The sequence below is a fragment of the Kalmanozyma brasiliensis genome (assembly GCF_000497045.1).
Source record: "Kalmanozyma brasiliensis GHG001 unplaced genomic scaffold PSEUBRA_SCAF5, whole genome shotgun sequence".
Taxonomy (NCBI): domain Eukaryota; kingdom Fungi; phylum Basidiomycota; class Ustilaginomycetes; order Ustilaginales; genus Kalmanozyma; species Kalmanozyma brasiliensis.
In genome coordinates, this window is record NW_015961988.1 from 838,262 (window position 1) to 856,300 (window position 18,039).

General features: G+C 58.4%; 4 protein-coding genes and 2 non-coding genes across 6 annotated transcripts; 2 read left to right on the top strand and 4 right to left on the bottom strand.

The window, feature by feature from the left end:
- Positions 1 to 298: 298 nt before the first annotated feature.
- PSEUBRA_005353 (Glycosyl transferase, family 28) lies at positions 299 to 4,765 on the bottom strand (the record flags this gene model as incomplete). Its single annotated transcript, XM_016438797.1, has 1 exon — positions 299 to 4,765. One exon carries the CDS (start codon positions 4,763 to 4,765, stop codon positions 299 to 301), a length of 4,467 nt encoding a protein of 1,488 aa, XP_016290637.1.
- An 894-nt stretch (positions 4,766 to 5,659) lies between these two features.
- PSEUBRA_006521 lies at positions 5,660 to 5,760 on the top strand. The gene is made up of 2 exons: positions 5,660 to 5,696; positions 5,726 to 5,760. It is a non-coding gene; the product is annotated as a tRNA-Asp (tRNA).
- A 158-nt stretch (positions 5,761 to 5,918) lies between these two features.
- On the bottom strand, positions 5,919 to 8,063 carry PSEUBRA_005354 (Zinc finger, C6HC-type; the record flags this gene model as incomplete). The annotated part of the gene is made up of 1 exon (XM_016438803.2): positions 5,919 to 8,063. One exon carries the CDS (start codon positions 8,061 to 8,063, stop codon positions 5,919 to 5,921), a length of 2,145 nt encoding a protein of 714 aa, XP_016290638.2.
- A 375-nt stretch (positions 8,064 to 8,438) lies between these two features.
- Positions 8,439 to 9,260, top strand: PSEUBRA_005355 (Ribonuclease P/MRP protein subunit; the record flags this gene model as incomplete). Its single annotated transcript, XM_016438777.1, has 1 exon — positions 8,439 to 9,260. The coding sequence occupies one exon, from the start codon at positions 8,439 to 8,441 to the stop codon at positions 9,258 to 9,260; it is 822 nt and encodes a 273-aa protein (XP_016290639.1).
- A 210-nt stretch (positions 9,261 to 9,470) lies between these two features.
- PSEUBRA_006522 lies at positions 9,471 to 9,573 on the bottom strand. The gene is made up of 2 exons: positions 9,537 to 9,573; positions 9,471 to 9,505 (listed from the first exon to the last, which is right to left on the bottom strand). It is a non-coding gene; the product is annotated as a tRNA-Asp (tRNA).
- Positions 9,574 to 9,786: 213 nt separating this feature from the next.
- PSEUBRA_005356 (Nucleoporin) lies at positions 9,787 to 16,767 on the bottom strand (the record flags this gene model as incomplete). Its single annotated transcript, XM_016438789.1, has 1 exon — positions 9,787 to 16,767. The coding sequence occupies one exon, from the start codon at positions 16,765 to 16,767 to the stop codon at positions 9,787 to 9,789; it is 6,981 nt and encodes a 2,326-aa protein (XP_016290640.1).
- Positions 16,768 to 18,039: the final 1,272 nt, after the last annotated feature.

An 18,039-nucleotide genomic window follows, 5' to 3' on the forward strand; every position in this document is an offset into this window, starting at 1 on the left:
TGCATGCTTCATCCATGCAGGGACGGTCGGGTCCATTCGATAGGGGGCTGTGGCATGCTTGGCAAGGGTTTTGCGCCGCAGCTGTAGACGGCTCGGTGGCAGATGATGTGGCTGTAGGCGTGTAGCAAGCAAGCTTTTCTCAAGTCAATTCATGCGTGTGAGCGTGTGCGCACAATTCTGAGCACAGCAGGTTGATGAGTGGTTATTCCTGTTGCGCTCCGGGTCCAAGGTATCGTATCTATCGTGTCAAATGGCTCCATATCAACAAATTCAACCACATCCACTTGCCGCCTCCGCATTACTGCTTAGCCTTCTCTCCCTCACCCTGCTTCGCCTCCCGCTCGATTTTCTCTCTCGCCAGCCGTTCCTCGAGCAGCTTCCTCCTTCGAATATCTTCCGCTTTGGCATTCTTATACCCCTTCAAGCGGGCCATCTTCTGCTCGTCGCTCTCCTCCTCCCCTTCCACGCGGGGTGGGAAGCTCTTGAACCTTCCCGGCGTGGAGGCATCCTCGCCATCCGCTGTGGTGTCCGCGGTGGAATTCTGGAAGGTGACCATCTCCTTGAGGGTGGCAGCCATGTTGCTTGGCAGCGGGTTGATGGAAGGGAGCGTGGGGAGGAGTTTCGATGCCAGACTGGGTGATTTGGGCTCCTCGGTCTCGGGCGATTCGAAGATCGTCATGGATCGCTTTTCGCCCATCGGCGACAGCGGAGAGGGGGAGGACGGCTTGGTTGGCGGCATCGTGGCAGATCGACGCTGGGGCGTGTCCTTCGATGAGCTCCCGCTGTGCGTTCGACTATGAGAAAAGAACGACAGCGCATTACCGATCCCCGCCGACGGCGTCCCAGCGTCGTGCGATTGCGAGGCTTCGCGCTCGATCTTGCGCTGCGTCCGCCGGTTGGCAAGCGGGATATTCTTGTAAAGGAACTCGATCGCTGTAGCAACGCCGTCCTCGGATCGGATCTTTTCACCCACCCCCTGCGCCTTTTCCACCATGACCCGGTCCGACGCGGCGCTCTTGAGCGCATCGGACAAATCGTGCACGCTGAGACCGTTGACCTTTGCACCTGCGCCCAGCTTCTGCACTCGATTCGCCCAGAAGAACTGATCTCCGAAGAACGGTTTGATGAGCGTCACCAGCCCAGCTCGGAGCGAGGCACCCGTGGTACCTGCGCCGCCGTGGTGCATGGCAATGTCGATCTGCGGGAACAGCCAGTCGTGCGGCACCGAGTCAACGACAAACACGTCGTCGGGAATCTCGATCTCGGGCTCGTGCTCTTCCTCGGTGCCGGTATCCTCGCTCTCGGTGTGCGACGAGACGGCGGACGTCTTGTGCTGCATCGCTGGTCGGCAGCTGTTGCTGCGTTTGGGCTGCTTCTTCTTCTTGGGCTTGGAGCCGCCTCGACCACTCCAGCCCTTTGCAACGATGGCGCGCACATCCGCTTCGCGAACCGCCTTCATGATGTTTGCCGAGACCTCCTCGGCATTCTCGATGGTGATCGACCCAAAGCCGATGTAGGCGATCTTCTTGCCGTCCTTCTTGGCCCGCTCCAGGAAGTCAGACATCTCCTGAGGCGGCGACCAGTTCGAGTCCGGATTGTCGAGGAACCAGTAGCCCGAGATCTTGACGCGGTCCCCCCAGTCATTGGGCATGGGAACGACAGCAGGTGAGAAATTGTAGATGAAGGGCACCGAGTCAGCGTCCATTTTGGACATGTCGGTGGCGCCGATGCCCACCATGTGCTTGCGCCAGCGGTTGATCTGACCGCTGGTGGCGACCCACATGATCTGATCGAAAAGCGTATAGGACGACGAGTTGTATGACGAGCCCATGTCCATCGCTGGCACGCTGAAAGCCTGCGGATACGCCGAGGTCTTGGTCCACGGCATGGTGAAGGCGCGGAAGTACGGGATGCCGAGACCTTCGGCAACGTGAATGCCCGCCATGGTGGAAGGACTCTCGATGAGTAGATCGGCACCTTGGCACTCCTCCCAGCATTCGCGGAGCAGCTCATCGAGCCAGACGCGGAACTTGCCGATGCTCTCCTTGAAGAAGGCGGGCGAAAAGATGCGATGCTCGACACTGAGCTTCATCAGTGCAGCTGGATCGCCGCCTACGCCACGGTACTCGATGCCGTGCCCCTCGACCCACCCGCGATATTCGGGATGCGAGACGATCACAGGCGTGTGTCCGTGCTCCTTGAGCGCCTTGCACAGCGCGATGTAGGGCTGGACATCGCCACGCGAGCCGATGGTGAGACAGTAGATGCGCATGGGTGGAATGCGAAGCACGTCGCGTATCACGTTGCGGTCCATGTTGACCACCTTGGGCAGATGGGCGAGCACATCCGGTTCAAAGACGGGCACGTCGCGGGCCGTGTCGAGCAAGATGGACTCGTTGGCGCTCTTCTTTGCGTCTGCAGGGTGGGAGGCTGCTTCCACTTTGGTGATGCTGCTGTCATCGCTCGCTGCGTCCAGACTGCCTCTCTCCGCTTTCTGCTTCCGCTGATCGATGGCCTGGATGATGCGTTTCAATGTTGAGAGCACCATGTCGCGATTCTCCTGCGACATAAAGTCAAAATGCATATCCGCATGAGCTCGAATGTGGACTACGAGGCCGTAGTGATGCCACAGCATAGATCGATAAGTATCGACACCTTGGACATCATTGAGCGGCACTCGGATCTTGAGGTCTCGGCCCACCGCTCTGCGCCAGAAGAGCAGATGGTCAAGTCCGATAGCCATGGTGCCGTGGGTGTGAAGAGTGCGCACGAGCTGAGCTTTGACAAGGCGGAGTTCTTCGGGCTGATGCGGAAGACCGAACGCGTGGCAAAACCTGTCGGCGAGCGATTGCTTCTGATCATCAGAGGAGTAGTTGCTATCGGTCGATGTGTCTTCGACGTCCTTCTCGCCTTCCAAGTCGAGAAGAGGAGCGGGCAAGGCGCGCAGCATTTCTTCGAATCCAGTCTGCTTCTGCGCTGCTTTGGGGCCTTTGAGTGCCTCTTGAAGCAGATCGACAAAGGCAGCGCGATTATGTGTGAATCCAAGGGCGACCTGGGTGACGTGGCACTTGATCTCCGGATGCTTGGGACAGTTGATGAAGACATGGCCGCTCGACCAGCTGTGATCCAACTGCTGTCGGTCAGCACGCTCGCGTTGCTCTTTGAGAATCTTCTGCGCTTCAGCATCGTTGACTGCGCCGACGAGCACATCGAAATGCACAATTTTCGCGACGCTCAGGAAGTTGGCTGTATCCATGCCGACGACGCGTTCAAGAGGAATGCTGATGCGAACCTTCTCTGCAGTGTTGCGAGCGTGGAATGCGGCGGCTTCCAGCTCCTTGCGCCAGTCGAGTGCGGCTTCCTGGGTCTTGAACTCGACGGAGCTGTACTTGAGACCTTCGACAAAGCGGATGACGTTGGGTTGCGCCCAGTCGACGGGCAGAATGGCGTAGAGGTTCGAGAGACGAGCCGAGAGCAAGGGCTTATACAGCTGATTGCTGGCCGAGTAGGCGTTGAAGGCGTCTTTGCGTAGTTCGATCCAGACCCTGCGCTTGGGTCGCATCTTTCCTGGTCTGTGGATGATGGCGGGACCCGATTTGAGGATGGGATTTTCTACATTGGGATCGGATGGCGCCCTGATCTCGCTCGAATCCTTGCCGCTCCTTAAGCCAGCCTGATGATGCTCGGTCCCGTTGCTGTTCGCGGCGTTCGGGATGTAAGCCAAGAAGCAGACGCGACGGTTGGTGAGGAAGAGGCTGCCCTTGATGAAAACGGTCTTGATGAGAACACCGCTGTGGTCCACAATGAGCCTCTCGGGTTCGTTAGGGTTAGAAAGAGAAGCACACTCGCCGAACTCGTCGATGATAGCCTTCATCTTGTCTTCAGAGGAGATCTCGACGGGTGCGTGGGTGCGGACGCTGTCGCCTGGGCGAGCACCATCCATGGATCCGGATCGACGGCGCCTTTCCGCGTCTTCGTCAGCACGCTCGAGCTTTTTCAAATGCTTGTCCATGCTAGCTCGATCAGGTTTGTCGTCATTGGAGATGGTTCTGGCGTCATCGTCGTCGTCAGAATCGTGGCCAGTGCTCTCGATGTCACCTTCCTCAGCATTGTCGTCTTCCTCTTCCTCGTCATCAGACAAGTGTTGCAGCGTTTCTAGTCTGGCATCGTTGAGAAGCTCTGCGGCGCCAAGGTTATCCTGGCTGTGCAAGTGGTCGTTGTTACCGATGGAATAAGGACTGCGCATCTGCTCGGCGGTAGGAGGAGCATTGACGCCGATGGTGGAACGGATCTTGGCGTCTACCTTCTTGAGCGTTCGGCCAAATTTGGTTCGAGCGCGGTTGGATTCATGCTGATCCGAGGTCTCTGCCTCGTTGCCGGTTCGCTTCCATGCTGCCGTGTCATCCGCAGCGTCGGGACCATGAGCTTGTTGCGATGGATCTGGCGAATCGGGTGCAACGACCTTATCTTGGTGGTGACGATCCTGCGCCTTGGACTGAGCATCCTTGTTGGACATGAGAGCGGCGCCATTGAGAAACTTGGCCAGACCCTGACCTCCTTGTTGCTGATGGGACTGCGACTGTTGTGGTTGTGAAGAGACGGGCTCTTCAGATGAGGTTGGGGCATCGTCGGCGTCATGGTCAAGGTTGTCTAGCGGATTGGCTTGCTCATCCTCTGCGGTCTTTGCCCGCTCTGCAGTGGCACCAAAGCTGTCGCGAACATTGGTGACGCTAGCGCGCGTGCCAAAGAGTGGGCGAAGGCCCATCTTGACGGATCGTATGCACTGCTGGCGCTCGGAGGTGCAGCAGGTTGCTTGAACAGCGCTCCTGTAGCTCTATGGGGGCGCTGGAAGGAGCTGCGATCGACGCTGTCGAGTCTGCAGAAATGGATGATCCGCCTTGATGAATGGGTTAGGGTGAGGCTGGAAGGAAGGGAGGTAAGAGCGTGTGATCGATGGAATGGAAGCTATCTCCAAGGTGACTATATGCAGGCGAACTGAGCCTTGAAGCTGAAGCCGCGGACGAAAATGGACAGAGCGCATTTGGCTGACACGCAAACGTGATTTTCATTCAGCCTAGCCGACCGTGCGTGCCTGTTGGAAGGCCGTCGTATTCAGTCATTGTGTCTGCATCAAGTGCATAGAGGATCGTCGCTCGTTTCGGCCTCACTCGTGGAATGACATGATGGAGCGAAATGTCGAAACAAAGCGCTTTGCTCCATTGTGGATGGTCAGCTGGTGCTCGTGGATGCATCATGTTGCATGCGTGCATCAGGCGAATCCGACTTTGAGTTTTAAATTTGACGAGCATCCGGATAAGCTGACCCGGTGAGGCATCAAGGGTCCTTCCTCTGGTAACAGCAGCGTCCAACATAACGTCATGACAGCTGACAACTCTCCCATCCTACCGTTGACCGACCCCGCTTACGGTCTTGCCGCTCCTTCGCCTACGGCAGCCAACGGCGGATGACTCAGGCTACGTGAAATGCCGGCGGTTGACGCCTTACACGACTGTGGCAATTTGCTGATAAGTTACGTTGATGATTGAGCAACTCAGTCTCACGAGCCTTGTCCCAGCTGATGATCTTGCGCGAGGCTATGTCCACTAAGCTGTGAGGCAGAGAGTATATACGCAATGCAATCGAAGCCAAACATAACGCGTCCGAATTAGTTTAGTGGCTATGACGGCGCCTTGTCATTCAATTGACTACCTCTCCGCGCAGAATACGGCGCAGACCCGGGTTCAATTCCCGGATTCGGAGTGATCAATTTCCTTTTTTTTTTTCCTTCCTCCTACTTTGTCCTCCCATCATCCTCGCGATCAGTCACCATCTTTGGCCACGCTCGAGGCTAGACATGCTACGAGTCAGAAAGCACGCTATGCAGTGCAAAAGTGTATTGCCAAAGCGATGTGGATACGTCAACCGAGCTGCTGCCATGCCAACAGATCCATCTCCTGATCCTCCGGTTCCAGATGCAACGGAATCCCATTCTCGTCCAACAGCAGTGCAAATCCAGGCCTCCCATCTTCCTGCTCCCTCTCTCCACCCTGTTGCGCCTCTCTCTGCTGCTGCTGGTGTCTCGGATCCTGATCGCCCAGCAGCCCGTCGAACAGCCTGTGATAGCACTCGTGTCCTGGCGTGTTGAAATGCTGATACGGGTTTTGCGAGGAAACCGTCTTGCCGCACAGATAGCAGTAGTGCGTCTGGCACGACTTGCATGTCATGTGATTGCAGCCGTAGGATTTTTCGATCGCAATGCCGCACGTGGGGCAGGGCGTGGTGTAGTCCGACAACCAGCGTTGGGTTTGTTGTTCCTCTTCGTATTTGCGCACCATGGTCTCGAGCGTTTTGCGCCCGAACTTCTGTTGCATGAGCAAGCGGTCAGGTGAGGACGGGGCGAGGGAGAGGTACCGCCGGATGAGCTCAGATTGGAACGAGACGGGACACGAGGTGGGGCCGTGCCAGGAGCGAGAGCACCACGCACAAAAGGCGAAGCCGCACGAGAGACATTCTCGGAATCGCTCCCAGTGACCCGAGTTCTCGTCCGACGAAAGACGAACGACGGCGGCTTGGCAGCCCGCACGAGGACAGTAGGATACCGAAGGATCGGCTTCCATCTTTGCTTTGACGGTGAGCTGGTCGAGTCGAGCTAGACGGGTGGCGCCTAGAATGGCTTCCAACTCCTCGCGTGTCACTAAGCCCACGACTGTCTTGCTCTTCTCGCTGTCCGCGCCCAGCTGACTATCTGGAGACGTGACGCCAGCGGACTTGACCTTGGCAGAAGTGATGAGATTTCCTTCCTGGTCAACGAGATTCTGCTTTTCCCTCTCGCTCCAGAGCGTCACGCATTCTGGATCCGGACATCGCTTTGCTTGTCTGTGAAAGCCATCATCGACTAGGCTCGACAGATAGCCGGCGAGGCACTCTGAGCAAAAGACGTGGCCGCAGCCGCTGAGCCTCGTGCAAGCTCTACCCTTCCGAGTCTCGAGGCAGATCGCACAGTCGAAGGACGAAGCGTCGAACGTTGTGCGACTGCAGAGACGCGAGTGTGCCAATAGTTGAGCCGCGAGCAGAGGCTGCGCATCTCGTGAGTCGAGGTGTTCTTCGAAACGCAAGCTCACATCAACTTGCCCAGCAACTTGAACTGGATGTTGCAGGAATGGGGGTGCGTCGTCCCGGATCAGTTGGTCTTCCAGGAGCGAGACCCAAAGACTTTCGGAGAGATAGGTTGCCCAGATGTAGAGAATCTCCAAGCCGCTCATCTCGCGGTATTGCTCGTGGAGCTTGTGAACTAGCCAATTATGCGGTGCATTCTTGGAGCTGGATGCGGGTCGTAGCCAGGGCGCGGTAAGGTGTTCGATGATGGGTGGTTGCTCTGCTGGATAGGTCGGGGATAGGCGCACTCGCATAGTGATGGGCGCTAGATGAGAGAGCGAGGGTAGCTGCTTGGTTGACTGCGGCCGCAAGACCTCCTTGCGAGAGGTCGAGGGGTCTCCATTGCCGACGACGGAAACGTGGCCGTTTGCTCCACGGAGACTGAGACCTTTAAATGCTTTGGCGACATCTACTGTTGGTGCTGATCTTGATTGATTGGTCTGCGTGCCACCATCGACCTGCGCTGCGCGGTCCTTGCCTGGTTGGAAGATGTGCGCGCTTGCATTGAGATGGACAGGTGTGCTCGCCTTGACTTTCCTGCTACGATTCTTCTTGTTGTGCTGACAGAGTGCTTCCGTCCTTTCGCCGTGAGTTATCGACTTTGCTTGTTCATCCGTTAGAGATGGCGGCAATGCTTCCGAGCTAGGCCCTGGTGTCGAGATGACCTCCTGACTCGGTGCGTAGGTGTCGACCACGATGCGCGTGGGTCTCGGTAGGGTGACCGGAATATGGAACTCGAGAAACGGCTCTGGTTCTTGCAGTAGCAGCTTGACGCGCACCTCTTCAGGCCGATGAGCTCCATCTCCCGCCTCGCCGTCATCAGCACCGGCAAAGATGGACTGGAGCGCTACGATCTCGTCCTCCTGTCTCTGCCGGCATTCTTCCCGGACAGCCTCGTCGTCTTGCATCTTAGCCGTGAGCACGATGCTATGACTGCAAACGCGCGCTAAAGGTCGAGCTTGCGTTCCACATCAGTCGTGAGTGTAAGGATTGCGGGAAGGGGATGTTGAAAGTTAGGATTGGTGGAAGGAGAAGAGGAAAGCCGAGCTGGGTCGGGTCGCCACTTTGACATGCATGGCTGAGCTGAGTCCTCTTTTTGATTGCCGAGCTCAGAATTTAAGCTCGTCCAGGGTGGAGGTGATTTCAGGAAAACGGCTTTGTGTGACTTTTCAGAAGAAAGGGTCGAACGCGAGAAGAATCTCTTGCTCGCATCAACGTCGTCTCCACCATCCTTCTCTACCTCACCGAATCCAGGGCGGAAAAGGAGACAGGCATCGCTTGCAATGGTGCGCTTCAAGACGCGATGGCTGCTTATCGCCATCGATGACACACCACTCGCCGCCTCCTCGCCCTTTCCCACCATCCCAACGGACGACTCGGCGCACGCTTCCACATCCGCTTCCGTCCTCTCCGCGGCACGACAAGTCTCTTCGTCCAGCAACGTCGCAAAGACAATCACGCCGCAACACATTACTCGTCTTCTGCGCGCCTCGCTAGTGTACAACTTTGGCGATGTGGCCGCTGGCGCTTTTGGCGGTGTCTTGACGTGCAAGTACTACAGCTCTCATACGGGCACTGCGATCGTAAGGTGCTCACGAGATGCCGCTCGACTGGTGTGGGCCAGCGCAACGATGATCTCGAGTCCGATAGAGATGGCTGCAGACGGAGAGGCGAGCTCGGCAGGCAGAACGGCATCGTTGAGGATCAGGGTCATCCACTGCGGAGGTACGATCAAGAAGGTGCAGAACAAGGCGATCGAGTTGGACAGGAAGATGATCATGCGTCTCCGGTCCAAGCAGAGGAAACTCGCGGCGGGCTCAAAAGCACGACCATCGGCAGGAGATGTCAAGACTGCTGCTTCCACTGCAGAAGTCGTTGCACCAGTCACTGCTGTGCCCCCGGTCAATGCGCTTGACGAGGACGAGGATCTGGGCGAAGCACTCGACCCAGGCGCTTCGGGCCCGGGAGATCCTGCGCCAACAATAGCAGCGCCGTCGCCTTCCGATCCAAAAGTCAAGGTCAAGGGGAACGAAAGCACCATCGACCCCGAGACCCAAGCTCTTCTAGCTCAGTCACGCAAACAGATCAACTCGATCACCGTGTAACGTCCTGCCTCGCTCCCCTTTTCCCTCCCCATCGCGATCATACCCGGCATCTTTGTGAGCCACAATCCAATACACGTATCGCACGAGCCTGTCACTTGCTTGTGAGAAGGCCCCTCCGCTTTGGTCCCGAGCCAATGGTCATTGCGTGGTGACTTCGAGATGATCTCGGTGTGATCAGGAAAAAAAAAGTGCAAAAAGATGAGTTTGATCCTCCGAATCCGGGAATTGAACCCGGGTCTGCGCCGTATTTCTGCGCGGAGAACGTAGTCAATTGAATGACAAGGCGCCGTCATAGCCACTAAACTAATTCGGATCGCTTCATGTCGGCTTAAAAAGCGGTTGTAAATATATATCCGTCACAGCCATTTGGGAGGCCATGGTATTCTCTAGTGTTCGTTCACGTCTCATCATTCTCTTGACTCGCTCTCACGTCTCGTCTCATCAAGGCAAAGTAACAAGTAACATGTCTAGCTTTCATTCCAGCTATGCGTGTGCGTTACAGAGAAGCTCTGATGCGTTGTCGCTACTACTGCTCAGCCTCGGTGAAGAAGCTAGCCAACCGTCTGCCAGCCATCTGGAGGAAGCTTTGCCTCTCCCTAGCGTTGGCCACGAGACTAGGTGGGAGCGAAAGATATCCGATCTTGTCGTCGACGATAGGCAGAAGCGACTCGGCCAAACCCTGCATGAGGGTGGTACGGTCAAAGTGTGATCCTGCCCCTGCGCCTGCGAACAGGGGCGCAGGGGACGACCTTGCTCCTCCGAGAGCAGGTAGCGTGGAGCGGTCATTGTTGAGCGTGCGGAAGAACTCGATGTGTCGGATCAGGAGGACAAGGATGAGCTCGACAGCGTCCAATTTGGTCGTCGACGAAGCGCGAAGGGTCGCTTTGCGGGCGCACAGCTGACGCAGTGCTACAGAACGGCGTTGAGCCGGGGAGAGCTCGCCGGCAGTGACTTCGCCGAGTGCATCGCGGGCAATCTCGTCCAACTCGTCCTGGCGCACAGAATCGACGTTCTCGAGAAGCGTCTCGATGTTTTCCAGTCCTTGCAGCTCCTTGGCGACAGAGTCGGTGTAGTCGTCGAGCGCAGCGACCAGTCCACCGATGCTGGGCACAGTGGACGCTGCAGCAGACGCCCGTTGCGAGCGCAGGTATCCAACTCGAGAAGAATCGCCGTCATCATCGCCTGCTCCGTATGGTGTGTGGGATCGCTCACGGTTGGTCGCCAGCGATGGGATCAGCACCGGTCGTACTCTGGAAGTCTTGCTGCCGCGGGCATCGCTGGCCGCCTCCAGGTAAGAAAGCAGCGTCATCTGCAGCCTCACCACCATGGCGTTTACCTTGGCGCTGAACGCACTTTCCTCTTCCGCTGCGCCATTGCCACCACCATTCGGTGCCTCGCTGGAGGCACGCAGCGCGCGCAGGGATGCGGTCGGCTCGCGCGACTCTTCACGCTCGACCTCGGTGTAGGGCACGATGCGCGATCGCCAGGAGGAAGCCGTCAGGTAGACAGCCGCAAAGGCGATAATGGCGCTGTGGAATGGTGCGAGCGGGCTCGGTGCTTGCTGAGCGTCATCGTCGAGCGAGGGCATGATCAGGACGAAGATGGCAACGACCAGATGCGCCTGGCTGAGCTGGGCGGACGAGCAAAACTCTTGCAGAGGAGCACGCAGAACCGTCAGGAGTGCATCTCGATGAGCAGTCAACAGCGCCAGCGCGTGTCGAGGCGCCGCCGCGGCCGATGTCGGCGCCAACGCCTTGGAGATGCCTTGGCTCGATGCTCCGCCAAGAGCAGAGCCAGCCGATGCGCTGGCAAGGATGCTGGTCGTCAGCTGGAGGACAGGCGTCAGCAGTGCATTGTATCGCTCGGTGGCTGCGGGGAGGAAGCTGTCCAGATCGACAAACTCTTGATCTTGATCAGGACGTGCTGCCAGGTAGTCAGATTGGGCAAGCACGTCGAAGATCTTGGCGTTCAGGAGTCGCTCGGCACCGTCGCGCGTCTGCGCCATACGGTTGAAGAACGCCAGTCGCGCTTCGTACACGTAGAGAGCGTTCAGGCTGGCAGGGTCTGGACGAAGCGTCACTTGCAGAACCACATCCGAGTCGCGCAGCGCCGTGACGAAACTCTTGATGTATCCTTTGCGGTCGAGCACATCGAGGCACTTCGAGCCGGCACGACGCGAGGAGGCGCTGACGGAGGCTGGGGCGTCGAGGGCGCACAGCTTGTCGAGCAGCGTGAAGGCAATGGTCTTAGACAGATCGCTAGCGTCCAGAGCGTCGCGGCCAAGCACATCCATCAGACGCTCAGCATGCGAGAGGAGCAGGGCGCGGGTACGTGCTTCCAAGCCGCTCGTCTGAGCTCTGCCACCAAAGATGTTGGTGGTCGTGGTCGAGATACCGCCCACTGACATGGCGTCATCGAGGTCAGTGGCGATGACGGAGGCGCCGTCGTTGGCGCCTGCTTCGCCGCTAGTATCGGCACCGCTCCCGGTCTGAACCAGCTGAAGGAAGTTGATGAGCGCCGAATAGAGATTGCCGCGAGCCACCGTCGTGGTGTCCAGTCGGAGCACCGAATCAATGAGCGCGCGCAGCGTCGTGAGTAGCCTGTCGACGGGGAGTGCATCGACCGCCTCGATATCAAGTGCGCCTGTCGTCAGCTCGACGCGATGTTGTCGCAGTGAGGTGAGCAACGAGAGCACGGCACCAGCAACAAGGTCGGCAGATGGCACGTCGAGGCCACCAGCATCTGCGGAAGGCGCCGAAATACGGGGGAGAAGCTCCGCAAGGCAGTCGAACATCAGACTGGATCGGACCTCGGTGCGCAACAGACCGGCAGCGCGCGCCAGGACCATGTCGAGTGTGTGTCGCCACGCCTGCAGCACGCGTCGACGAGAGAATGCCACTGCCTTCTTTGCGTTCTGAGCTGAAGCCCACTGCAGCACGAAAGCTGCTTGCTCCAGGAAGGGGTCGGCCTGGCCAGCATCCCTCAAGTTGCCTTTCTGCTGAAGCAGTGTCTTTTCCCGCACGAGGACGGCGAGGACAGCACCGAGGTCGAACATGCGAGGGCCCGCTGCAGCATCGGGTCGCTTGGCGAAGTCCAGCTGCTCTGGCGTAATGACGGTGATGCTTTGTCCGAGGGCCTCGCGGTCGTCATACCACTCAAAGTCGAGGCTCTGCAGAATCTCGAGGAAGCGGACACCGCCGAAGGTGCGGACTTCAGCACCGCCAGCGCCCAGACGGAAGTCTCGTTCTGTTCCGAGCAGGAGATCGTCCTCGTCGATGCTGTCGTCTGCGTCCACGCCGTTGCCTCCGCCTGCTGTCGCATTGGGACCGAAGAGTGCCGCCACGACGCGCGCTGCTCTTGTTTGCATGCCGGCGTTGAGAAGCGAATGCAGTTCCAGCGCAGTGAGCTCGAGCAGCGAGGCCCGCATGCGCAGCGAAGCAGTGACGCGGTCCACCGTCGTCTCGATGCCTTGGCCGTCGGCAAATTGCACCACACCCAGAGCGGCCGAGCTGGAGGTCAAGGTACCGCGCTCGGCAGGTACGAGCGGCAGGCTTCGCAGCTGCTGGACGACAAAGTCCTCTTTGGTGCGCAGGTATCGGAGCGTCGCTGCGCTCGTGAACGGATGAGTGCAGAGGCGCAGGATGAGCGAACAACACTTGTCCGCAAAGCCAGGCGATCGCTCGGCAAGGCTGAGGAAGGTCGTGCCATCGCTGTCGGACTCAGGGCGCAGAAGCGCCAAGATGGCGTGAATGGCGCTCGGTGCAGCCGTCTGCGCATCAGGATCCACAATCACTTGCTCCTCGGGGCGAATAGCGCGCAGGTCGTAGCCGAGCAACAGATGTGCGACGTTGGGAGCGGGCTGGTTGAGCTCGGTGCCGGCAAGCAAGAGGTTGATGATAGCGATCTGAATCGCCTCGACTGCGTCGCCGGATGCCAGAGCGGTGATGGCGTCCAGGCTGCCGTTGGGGGCCTGCAGATCGGCGTCCTCAGCGTCCTCGAGGTCAGCGCCTCCGGCCAGAGCGTTCAGGGCCTCTATCGCTTTTGCGCTTCCAGCGTCGCCGGATGGTTCTGCTTCGAGCCTGCTGACGTAGCCTGCCTTGACGCGACCGGCCTCGTCGCTCATCTCGAGCAGGCCGACGAGACGATTCATCTTGCGACGGTAGCCCATCTCGCCAAAACGGTCCACTGCACTGAAGGCGGCTGTACGTGCAATGAGGCTGAGCAAGCGGATCGAAAGCAAGGCGACATCGTCGCGGACGCAATTGACGAGCAGAGCGATCTGCACCACAGACTCGTGGGCATGCAGGAGCTGGACGTCGAAGCTGCTGTAGGATCCCGCATTGCCGACACGAGCCGAAACGTCGAATGGGAGCTGTGTGCCGTTGAGGCTGCTGTCAACCAATGTTGGGATCAATACTTGCGCGTAAAGGTCCTGGTACCGCAGCACGCGGTCAAGAATGCTGAGAACATGTCGCACGGAGCTGCCGTAGAAGAAAGTGCTGGCGCGGTTCTGGTTGATGGCCTCGAAAGCGGCGAGACCGGAGCCTGGCACGAGGATGCCGAGCATCTCACCGACCATCTTGGATCCCGTCAGGATGCGGCGCATCAAGAAGAAACCGGGATGAGAAGCCAGCTGAGTGAGGAGAGTAGGGTCAGAAACGGCGTCAGCGCCTTCGCTGTTGCGGAGAAGAGCTGCAAGGTCGTACGAGCGCAGCGAGCGCTCGACAAACTCGAGACACGAGGCGACCACGCGCCATTGCTCGGCAGGCTCGGCGTAGTCACGAGCGCGTGCTTTCAGGAAGACCTGATCGATGACAAAGTCGACGTACGGCTCCACTGACCGGAATTGCCTTCGTTGTTGCGACTGGTACGCTGGCTGCATTTGCCCCTGAATCTGCTGTTGCTGTGCTTGCTGGCCGTAAGAGACGATGGAACCGAACGGATTGGCGCCCGTACTTGAGGCTGCAGTGGTGTCTGAGAGTGCAGCCGAGCCCGCTGCAGGCGCGACGGGAGGCAATTGGACCAGCGCCTTAAGGAAGTTGACGAAGCTGGTGGAGCCGGGGAAGGCGCGCAGCGGTACCTCGAAGTTCTCGAGCTCGTAGATCACGCCTTTGGAGGCGAGAGGCTTGAAAGCGGGGCCGAAGGAGCCAGAGGTCGCACCATTGACATTGCCGTTAAGTCGCGACTTGGCGGCAGCGGAAGCGTCCGAGGGGAGCAGGCCACACTCGTCGAAGCGGTCCCAGAGCTGCGTCGCGATCGCCGAGAATCGAGCTTGAGCGTCTGGATTGTTGGTCGACTGATGCAAGAAGGCGGCTAATGCGTCGAGGATGCTCGCCTTGAGCTCGACCGGGACCGGACAGGTGAGCAGCGAAAAGAGCTTGTCCAGCGCATTGTAGGATGAGTTTTGCAGCAGGGCGTCGCGAGCCGGATGCGAAAAGTAGACGACATTTCGGAAGAGTCGCACAAAGCCGATCAGGAGCGTCTCCTCGTTCTTTGGCATGGCCAGCGACTGGTAGCTGGAAGCGTGGAACGACGACGAGTTGACGGCTTGGTGGAAGGTGTCGATGTAGTAGCTGATCCACTCGAAGAAGCGCGTCCAGGAGACGAGGCGTCCTTCGCCGGCAGCGCCGCTTTGGGTGCTCTCCTGATCGAGCAATGCGTAGGCCTGGCTGGCACTTTGAGGACCCGATGACATGGAAGCAAGCATGTTGAGCAACGCTCGTTGATGGCCTGGCTCGCGAACGTCGATGGCCCAAGCCAGGAAACGCGTTGTGCGGTTGTCCGGCCCTACCCAGAAAGGCAGGCCTGCCTCGGGTCGGCCACGGCAGAGCAATGCGATCAGATCGAAGAGTGCCTCGATGTCGTATCTGCGCTGTGGCACTGAGCCACCTCGTGCGCCGACGCCTCTCGACAGAGCGAAAGCGGCATCCTCCTCGGAGCGCTGAATGCGTCGAAGCATGGGCAGCATGACCGAGGTGGTACCGACAGCCAGGTTGTGGAGCTGTTGGACGACGTACTCGCGGAACTCGGTGTCCACCTCGTCATCCCAAGCGTTGGTGTCAGCTACCTCACCGGCAGCTGCGTCTGCCTCGGCGGCGACCGCATCCTCCTCTTCGCCGAAGAGCGCATCAATGGTTCTTTGGCGGAATGCGAGGACGCGAACGACGAGGAAGATGGACGCGCCACCGGTAGGGTCGTCGGCGTTGCCTGCCGGTGTTGAGTCCTTGGAGAGTGATGAGCCGGTGATGGACAGAAGTACGAGGTCCTGAATCTGCTCTTCCGAAATGGAGAGCTGATTGCGGTAGCTGGGGTTGCGCGAGAAGGCTTCGACCAGGAAGATGGACCATTGGAGTGCGACAGCACTATTGAGCTCGCCTAGCGCCCACTTCTTGCGTGTGATCTCGGCATGTGTGGAAGTGATGAAAGACTCGTCGTCCAGCAGCGCTTCGACGGTCTTGCGGAGCGTGCCTCTGCTTGCGCGATCGGCCATGGCAGCTCGTGCCTCTGGCGTTGCATCGATCGCGCCAAGGAGCGCGGTGAGGATGTAGATGGTCATCTCGTCGTATGTCTCTGCAGAGACGGCAGCGAGCCAGCGGAGAATCGCCGAGATGTTGGAAGGCGTGAGAAGGGATGAGATGGAAAGCAAGTAGAGTAGATGCCCTAGTTCGCGTCGCTCTTCTCGCAGCCACCCGAGACGGTCCAGCTGGATCTCGTCGCTGAGTCTGCCGCTCGTGGGATTGGAGACGGATGCTGACTGAGACGCGGCCTGGCTAGCGCTGAGACCGAAGAAGTTGGAGGTCTGTGTCTGGATGCCTTGATTGGCAGTGTTGTTGCTTGGCGATTCGAGAGATGCTTTGACGCGTGCTGCTGATTGTTTCGCGTTGTCGATCTCGACAAGGATCCTTTCGGCAAGGGTGACTTTGCGCGTAGAGGTGGAACCGGAGCCAACAGAAGTCTCGATGCTGACGAGCGACTCGACGAGCTGCTCCATCTTGATGCCCATGCGCTGTGCTTCGACATCGTCATCAAAGGGCATGGTGAGTGCATTTCGAAGCAGCTCCTTCAGACACGCAAGCAAGGCAAGTCGTTCGCGGTGGTAAAGGATGCATGCGACTTCGACAGCAGGACGACCCCATTTGGCGCGGCCAGCGAGACCTTGTTGGAGCAAAGAAGCAGCATAGTGCTCCGAGACGGCGAGTTCTCGCGAGAGCAGTAGCGACTGCTGGGCAAAGTCGGGATTGAGGTTCTGTGTGTTGCCATTGATGGTGATCTTGCCCGACTCGATCTCTTTGCGTTCGGCTTCGGATGGTGGACGAACCTTGCCGAGATCTGCTAGGTCGGAACGGTTTCTGTCGATGGTGACGAACCAGTCATTGGAGCGAGAAAGGCGGATGGGGTTGGATGCGGCTTCGTTGATGATGCGATGCAGGCGCTCGAAGCGTGTTGGCTCAAAGACGGCGATGCCGCCTGCGCTGCCCGAGGTGGAGGCGGAAGGAGCAGCGGGCATCGTGACGGAGCTGCAGAGAAAAATGGGTGATCGGGGCCTGCTTGGGTGATCGGAAGGCGTACTGATGATCAGCTCTCGATGCGTCTGCTCAGCCTGCGAAGAGTGAAGCGGAAGGAGGAGGGCCGGGCCTCAGAAGAGCATCCTCCTCGAGGCTAGCGAGAGGTGACCGCAGGTGCGATGCCAGATGACGCTCTGGTCGTTGGATGCTCCGTGCAATCTGTGCTGTGAGGAAGGATGAGGCGCGACAAGGAACAAAGCTGCGGGAGGGAATGGTGAGATGATTGGAGGGTGTGATTGTGACTTGAGAAGAATCCAAAAGTTGGTCAAAGCTGAGGTCCGCGTCGCGAAAAAGGTTTCGCAGCACAGAGAGCACAGAGAGAACAAACACACAACGCACGCTCCTTCCTCGCAAGCGTGATCGGTTCAGCAGCGCGATCGGGAGTCGCCCAAAGCAGCCGATCCAGCCTCGATTTTCATGCCTTTTTTGGACCTCCTTTTTCGAACAATTTGCGGTATTTTGTGTAAATAATTTGACCAGGGTGGAGCGAGCAGGGCTTGCCGAGCACGTCAGATCAGCCTGCCGACGGTTGACGATTCACACGATGAAGCGTTGAACGATACCAATTGCTGGTGGCCACTCGTTCAGCCTCGCAACAGAGCCACTCTATGAGTGTCGGAAGACGGCATCGGAAAGAACAGCCCTGTGTTAGCTTGCGCTGCGGGTGTCATGAAAGCCGAACGAAACACCTCGAACAAGTCGGCGCGGGTGGCGGACCAGGGTGGATCAGTGCCACGTTCATCGTCTCGCAGACAACCTTCAGCTCACTGTGTATTTTGCTGTACCAATAAGCACGACGCCCCTGAACTTCATGTTGTCAAGATCTTTTATGTACACCTGGCAGCTTACCCCCACTTCGAGATGCCCGGCAGATCGCCAAATGTTCTTCGCAGATGAAGGCAAGGGGCGACCCCTCCTCTGCTTTTGTTCGCCTTCCCCTTGGACCGCTGTTGATCACTTTCTCTTCGGCCTGCGTTCGGTCATGTAGCGCATGAAGACCAGCCAGCAGCACCTGTGCAACAGCATCGTTGCCTGCGCCTCTCCTGATGAAGTCGTGATGCTCTGCCCCACCAACTCGCTTCACATGCTTTGCCCGAGTAGGTGTTGCGCCTGCGCGCTCTCTATTGAGAAGCTGGTCTACTCGCCATCCGTGCATATAAAGCCAGTGCAGGCTTAGTCGGCACCGATCGCTTCCCATCCTTCATCATCCCCTC